At 35.7% G+C, this 8645-nt stretch overlaps 1 protein-coding gene across 1 annotated transcript; it reads left to right on the top strand.

Annotated features, from left to right (window-relative positions):
• Positions 1 to 355: 355 nt before the first annotated feature.
• LOC144977821 (ficolin-1-like) lies at positions 356 to 2405 on the top strand. Its single transcript, XM_078923215.1, has one exon. The coding sequence runs from the start codon at positions 609 to 611 to the stop codon at positions 1710 to 1712; it is 1104 nt and encodes a 367-aa protein (XP_078779341.1). The 5' UTR covers positions 356 to 608; the 3' UTR covers positions 1713 to 2405.
• Positions 2406 to 8645: the final 6240 nt, after the last annotated feature.

Below are 8645 nucleotides of genomic sequence, written 5' to 3'. Positions count from 1 at the left end.
ATGTACAAGTCGGTCTAGACAAAATAGGACAAAAAATAACAATCAAAGCGATTGTGTCAACAGCCACCTTCAGCCCCCCCCCCCGCCCCCCACCACTACTAAAATCACCAATAATATCACGCGTGATTACAGGCCAATAGAGAGCTCAACAATTGCTTCAATTTGATGTAAAGCTACCGGATATTCCATCGTCAGTCACATTCAGCTGCTCGCATTCAAAAGCCAGAAAAGAAAAGGAAATCAAAAGCAGTCCACTTGATCAATCAATGCATGACAACGGAAGTCCTTTTCATACCACTATAAAAGCTATGCAAAACATTTCTCAAGGTATTCTTAGCTGGGGCTGCACGCCAGATAAAATGCGCCTCGTATTCGATCTCTGTCCTGCGCAGACTCTACAAATCTTGATGAGGAAAGTGGAAATAACAATTATTCTTGTATAGACGTCTATTCGTTACTTAATTCAATACAGAATCAGGATGAAAATTAATTTTGTATCTTATAACCTGTAATAGGTTTTAGGTTGATGACTTATTTAAAGGGAAAAAAAAAAAGAAAAGCTTACAAGTTTTGTACCTTTATTCTGATTATCCTCATTAACGTGAATAATGGAGTTTAAATTGATTATTTTTGTCTTCATTGTCTCAGCACTGATAGAGCAGAGTTTTTGCAACAATGTGGCTCTGAGATCATCCAATTTTGTCAAGGAACCAGTGTGTGACGTGCAGGCTAGAGTTGCCGAGGGGTGTTCCTACATTGTCCCCAATACAAGAAGTTTGACAGAGTGCCTCATGTTGTGTCTATCCAACATAGACTGTATTGGAGCAAGCTTGGACACATCGGATGTGTGTTACCACCATAATATAATATGTTTAAATGTAACTGGATGCACTACTGTTGACACGAACCATCGATATTTCGCAAGATATTGTGTTAGGAGCCATTGGGACTATGCAAATCAGTCTTGTAGCTGCGACAATGATTTGTACGGACCAAGGTGCAACAGTTATCCAAAACACTGCCGTGTCCTGTTGGATAAAAACTACGGACTAGGATACTATTGGCTTTATGTTGATCCAGATGAAGACGGTCAAAATCCGGCGAGGGTAAAATGCATAAACGTACCTAAGACAAGTTATCACGCAGTTGATATATTTAGAAACAATGGAGTTTTCAATTTTAATAAGACTTGGCTTGAATATCGTGAAGGTTTTGAGCATGATGAAGATAACTACTGGTCAGGGCTTCGTGGATGGAATGAGTTGAGTAAAATTGGGTGTACTCGGACCGTTTTTGCCATCTATTTCAACTACCCCACCACAACCAATCGATTTCGACGATATAGCAACTTATTACTCTCCGACGAAAATGACAAATTCACATTTACTTTCAGTTCTTCTCAGAGATCCGCCAAAGGAACTCTTTCACCCTGGTCAGCTTTTGGAGAATGTTTAGAGCCCATTCAAAATGTTCCTTTCTCAACATGGGACCGAGATAACGATGGAGTGGCGGAGGAGAACTGCGCTGCTCGCAACGGGAATGGATGGTGGTTCAACGGGAACTGTGACAACCCGTGCAACGCATTGGGCTGGGGATTCAATTACCTTAACAGCAAAGAAAGCTATGAGCTTATGAGTATTCTTCAAATTAGATTAGATAGTCTTTTCGAGAAAGTCTCGTATACTCAAATATATCTGGAATGTTTTTATTAATTCAATTCTATGTTTCGTGCAATAACCAGTGTTGATCTTTTAGTATGAACTGCTGTTTGCTTAGCGAATGGCTGTAGTTCTACGTACTTCGATGGTCATCCTATTATCCGGATGAGCTTCCTAAGCCGCATCGACGTTTATGATAAAAGGGAATTGTTAAGACTTGGTCTTATTTACACAATGTGTAGGTACATTTGCCATTCATCAAAGACATTGAGATATAGACGTCTGCCTGCAACACAAATTGTGTGTTTTATTCTTTACTGGTTTAATCCTCATAAACCGGCGCGTATGTCATAATACATGCAGGTCTGACACCCAAAGGCAATTTTGGGCCTAGTTTAACGGTGTTATAATATAAATATTTCACGCCATTTTCTGAGATTTCCATTACAACAATGAGTCCATTATGGATTGGGTTATCAGACCACAAAAATAAGTGCACGTCGGCATAATAAAACCCAATAATACAACATTATGTGAAGCAATTTTCATGTCTCTCAGTTTCATACAAATTGAAGATCTAATGTTTTTTCAAACTTTACAACAGTTCCAATCCTTTAATACTGCAATCTATTTTCTTTAAATTATATCAACATGGAATATTTAATTAATACTTAATTATATCAACATGGAATATTTAATTAATACTTAATTATATCAACATGGAATATTTAATTAATACTTAATTATATCAACATGGAATATTTAATTAATACTTAATTATATCAACATGGAATATTTAATTAATACTTAATTATATCAACATGGAATATTTAATTAATACTTAATTATATCAACATGGAATATTTAATTAATACTTAATTATATCAACATGGAATATTTAATTAATACTTAATTATATCAACATGGAATATTTAATTAATACTTAATTATATCAACATGGAATATTTAATTAATACTTAATTATATCAACATGGAATATTTAATTAATACTTAATTATATCAACATGGAATATTTAATTAATACTTAATTATATCAACATGGAATATTTAATTAATACTTAATTATATCAACATGGAATATTTAATTAATACTTAATTATATCAACATGGAATATTTAATTAATACTTAATTATATCAAGGTATGAAAACTTTAACTTCTCACAAGCTTTGTCCTTCTATAGTCTCCTATGACGCCATGTCTTACGAGTTTTATACTAATCAAGACATTATTGTGATGAGACCACGGACTCAATCTATATCGAAGCCAGATATTAATCGCTGTTATTGCTTTCTTGGTGAAATCGGTAAGAGCTGATGTTAAAGCAAGATAAATAATAGGAGGTATGAGTCACGCAGTTAAATGATTAAAAATAATGATTTGTGAGTTTCAAAAAAATATTCTTATAACACATATTATTGGTTGTGAACAAATACTAATATTAAGAAACACCGCTTTGTAAAAGTTTGTAAATAACAATGTGAAATTGAATATAAGCTTCAACTGATATACGAAAACATTCGTCTGTAGTGTTTGATTCATCCTATTTTGTTGATAAAAGGGAAACCCGAAACGTTCATTTTATCTGTTTTCGTATATTAAATTGAAGCTTACATTCAATTTCATATTGTTATCAGCAACGTTTACATGTAAAAGTTTGTATTATTTTAGCGAAATGCGAAACAAATCTCGATACATTCAAATCAAACTTTTGCTGCACAAGATGATCAAATGTTTCTGAGGTATTAAATGGATAGCAACCTTGTGCTAATTTCGTGTAAATGACATACCACCAGATTCATCAGACCCTCGTTGCCTATTAGTCACTGCAGTGTCGACAAGTTGTCAGAAAAATGCGTCTACGTCACTTGAAGTGCAATCAAAAACAGAACATTTTCCAGTTATTTTCGGTAATGATAAATTACAAAATTGTTTATTATTTGCTTAAAATGCATTATTGAATCCATTGTACTAGGAAAATGAACAATAAAGAAAAGGCGATTCACAACTACAAGAACAAAACTTAATGGTCACTCCAAGAAAATGAACAATAAAATAACGGCGATCCAGAACTGCAAGTGGTCAATACGAGCAAGACTGAATTCTGAAAAGTGTCACATAGGGAACTACTTAAAACTCTCGTATATAAGATGATACTAAGCGCGCGCGCGCGCTTGTGTGTGTGTGTGGGGGGGGGGGGGGGGAATAGGGAGGTGTATTGCTTTGGTATGCGCTGGGTGTGTTTGAGTCACGTAAGTTTAATGACAACCATACCATGCTGGTAGCCGTGGTAACTCAACGTCACCCCTTCCCCAAGCCAAAATAACCATGGGCCTTCCAGATAAATTATGGCCATGGTCGCTCGAACTGCACGTCTCTAGATTGCTATGATTGCATATATATATATATATATATATATATATATATATATATATATATATATATATACATAATAATTTTTTAAAAATAAAATAAATATTTCCGACTGATGAAATGGAGGTCATGGAAACGATTGTTTCGGCTAAAAATACGTGAGTGAATTTATTTATTTTTATATGCTCTAACCTAAGTTATCGAGTACTCTCGCACCTACAAGTACCCACCAACACTCATAAATACAATCATGAATACACACACACACACACACACACACACACACATATATATATATATATATACATACATATATATATATATATATATATATATATATATATAGTGCAGATGACGTCACTCAGGCCTTTGTTATTGTTTTTGCCATCCGCGTTTGTGAGTTGTTCTCACTAAACTGTATTAACCAGACTATAGAAGTTCATGGTTACACAGAGTTTGTGTATTGGTCCGTTATACTTCCGGATGGCAATGTTGTGAACTCCTTGGCCAAGCGCATTCTATATATATATATATATATATATATATATAATATATATATATATATATATATATACATATATATATATTGAGAGAGAGAGAGAGAGAGAGAGAGAGAGAGAGAGAGAGAGAGAGAGAGAGAGAGAGAGAGAGAGAGAGAGAGAGAGAGAGTTGGGGGGGGGGGGGGGGTTGAGTGGATATGTAATGTTGTTATGCGCCTTGAGGCGAAATTTAAATAAACTTCATTCTCCTCCGTGTGCTTTTTTTTAAATTTTTAATTTTGCTTGTTTATGGACAAGTCTAATTTGTTTTGGGTTTTTTTTCCAAGGGGAGTTTCATAGCTGAGACAGTTCGGCTCGCGTAATTTTAATCTATCGACATAAGAAATACAACAAAAAAATGAGTTTTTATATAGCCCAATATCAACTTAATGTGCTCAAAGCGCTTTACAATGTGTCCCTGGCCAACAGCAACATTTAACACTTAGTACGAGACATGACGCCTGTTAGGCGATGTTACCATATTTTCGGACAGAGACAATGCTGTTAAACGCCAGGTACTCATTTTGCACCTAAGACGGTGAGAGAATGTGAGTAAAGAGCCTTCTCCTCTGGACTCAACTATGCACCGAGAGAGGCTCAAACCATACCACTATACCACATAGCCGCACAACATTGAAAAAAGTGTATTTTGTCAGAGGCCGACAGAATACATATTATGTATCTCATGATCACAAGCTGGTACGATACCAGGTCAACCAAACATAGACATTGTATTTCAAATCAAAATGATCAGTTCACTAGAATATGATCCGATTATTATTTTTTTTTAAAAATTGAGCTTTTATATAGCGCATTATCCACTAACGTGCTCAAAGCGCTTTACAAGGGGTCCCTGTCCAGCAGCAACATTAACATTTAGGACTTGTAAGGTAATATTATATTTTTTTTCGGACAGAGACAACGCTGTTAACGGACGGGTACTCATTTTACACCTGAGTGCGATGAGAGAATGTGAGTAAAGAGCCTTTTCCAAGGACTCAACTATGCGCCGAGCGAGGCTGGAACCCAGGACCTTCCCATCTGAAAGCTAGTGTCATACCATGTATATGTTTAGAAAATAAAACCCCTCCCTAACCCCCCCCCCCTCTTCCCCGCAAAATAACCAAAAACAAAACAAGAATCAAACTTGAGATTTTATATAGAGCAATATCCGTAAACGTGCTCAAAGCTCCTTACAAGGGGTCCCTAGACAACAGCAACACTTAAATAAAATGTGGGACGTGACATGACGCTGTTAGTCGATATTACAACTTTTACTGACAGAGACAGGCAGCGGCGTGGCATGCTTACAGTATAAAGTGGTGCCAGACGAAAATGACTTACACATGCTACATGTGTAAATATAAAAGAAAGAAAAAAAAACTTACATACTTGTAAAGTAAATTTGCATGGTGATGTTTCTATTCCTGCAAATCTTTTCAATAGTTTGTTTATATAAATCACGAACGAATATATTGATTGGAGTTTGGACACTGAGGGAAATGGCTAAAAGGACACATGCAGACATTGAATGTCAATCGAACAAAGGGTAATTTCAAAACTTACAAAGCGTAAGAATGTAAACAGCCCATGGCCTATTAAAAGAGTACTGTAGTTACGTCATGAAACAGCCCCATTCCACTTCGGAAATCAAACATGACACCGTACAAGATCTCTCTCTCTCTCTCTCTCTCTCTCTCTCTCTCTCTCTCTCTCGCTCTCTCTCTATCTATCTATCTATCTACCTATCTGTGTGTGTGTGTGTATGTGAGATGAACGCGCACGCACACACACACACACACAACACACACACACACAAAGTCAAACACGCATATTCACGCGAAGATCATGCATTTAGCATAATATAGCATCACTATCAAGAAATGTTTGACTTAACTCGTTCACATTCCTTCATATCAATTTTTGCAGCAATAATAATAATATTGATGATGAAGATGATGATGATGATGATGATGATGATGATGATGATGATGATGATGATGATGATGATGATGATAATAATAATAATAATAATAATAATAATAATAATAATAATAATAATAATAATAATAATAATAATAATAATAATAATAATAATAATAATAATAATAATAATAATAAATTAATATATACAATAATCACAACACAAAAAGAGAAACAAATGAACTTGTTAATAATCGTGATTTCGATAATAATAAAGATGGTCGAAGTTACCATACTATGACTAGGACGTAAATGACCAACATTAGCTATTTTTCCCCAGTCCAACAGAGTTGGAGCAAAAATTTCTCGGCACCTGAGGCGGGTTTTTTCTCGTATGTGAAGATGGTAAAAATTCGAGCCAGGTATTCAATGTGGCAACATTATAGTACATTATAGTAATAGCCTTTAATGGTGCCAGCAAAAATCCGCACCTTGCAATCGTTTGAGTGGGGAAATCCAGTCACTCGCTCAGCCATGGTACACAGTCGCTGACAGTCATCAACGGACTGTGTGAATCGGGAGAAAAGCGTGGATAGAAGGCGTTGTGACAGAAAGGGAGTCTGTTTCGCACTGTTGATAAAAGGCGATATATACCATTTCTCAGTTTTATATATTGAAAAAAATGCTGTTATCCATTTTTAAAACATGGATGTGGTGCCAGGCACCATTTGAACCAATAGAGCCACGCCCCTGGAGGCCAGGTACTCATTTTACACCTGAGCACGCTGAGAAAATGTGAGTAAAGAGCCTTCTCCAAGTACTCAACTATGCGCCGAGAGAGGCTCAAACCCAGAATCTTCAGATCCGAAAGCGAGTGTCATACCACTAGACAGACCACATAGCCGTACAACATTGAAAAAAGTGTGTTTTGTCAGAGGCCGACAGAATACATATTATGTATCTCGTGATCACAAGCTGGTACGATACCGGGTCAACCAAACATAGACATTGTATTTCAAATCAAAAATGACCAGTTCACTCGAATATGATCCGATTATTTAAATTTATATGTTTTGGAAAAAAAACCCCACCCTAACCCCCCCCCCCTTCCTCGTAAACCCCCCCCCCCCAAAAAAAAAACAAAAACAAAAACAAACAAACAACAAAAAACAAAAAACAAATTTCATCTTTTATGTAGAGCAATATCCACTAAACGTGCTCAAAGCTCCTTACAAGGGATCTCTAGACAACAGCAACACTTAATTAACACGTGCGTGGTGACATGACGCTGTTGGATGGGCGATATTACAACTTTTACTGACAGTGACAACGCTGATTACGGTCAGGTACTCATTTTACACCTGAGTACGGTGAGAGAACGTGAGTAAAGAGCCTTTTCCAACTCAACTCAACGACTCAACTATGCGCCCAGTGAGGCTCGAACTCAGGACCTTCCGGTCTAAAAGGAGCGTCATCCCACTAGACCACATAACCGCTCGAAACAAACTGATTTTATCTTCTCACTAAAAGTATAATATCATTTCTAGCAAATTTCATAATTTAGACTCCACCCTCTATTCTCTGGGTTAATGAAATCCATCCAGTCTTTAATACCCAATAGAGACGATGGGAAACTTTTAAGATTAAACCAAGCCCATTGAATAAACTTTTTTTCTCGTGATATTAACAAATGGAAATCAGAAAAAAGTGTGTATGAAACAGTGCCAGGAATAGCAGAATTAAAAATGCAAGAAAACATAAAATAAGATAAGATATTTGATCCTGAATGGAAATTATCATAATGTTACACACCATTCCTCGTTATAGTGGCACATATTTATAAACCGTCGTGAACTATCTAATTGAAGAAAATACGAAGCTTATTAAAAACAAAATAAACATCAAATCCTTTCTTTAAAAAATATAGCCTTGTGGAGATCATTGTGCCTATTTGAGTCAATAAAAAAAATTATACGGCGCACAACTCTACTGAAAGATTTGAAAATTAGAAATGTATTTTTTACAGATAGATAAACAGATAACTTGATTTCCTTTTATAATTTAAAGTCAGTTTGAAAGTTCTTTGAGTCAAACAGATATCATAAAATACGTATCGACAACCAACAGTCTCA

Source organism: Berghia stephanieae, chromosome 8 (assembly GCF_034508935.2).
Source record: "Berghia stephanieae isolate SIO BIC M18660-M18661 chromosome 8, UCSD_Bste_1.3, whole genome shotgun sequence".
In the NCBI taxonomy this organism is placed as follows: Eukaryota; Metazoa; Mollusca; class Gastropoda; order Nudibranchia; family Aeolidiidae; genus Berghia; species Berghia stephanieae.
The sequence above is the reverse complement of the archived record's forward strand: the minus strand, read 5'-3'. Positions and strand labels throughout refer to the sequence as shown.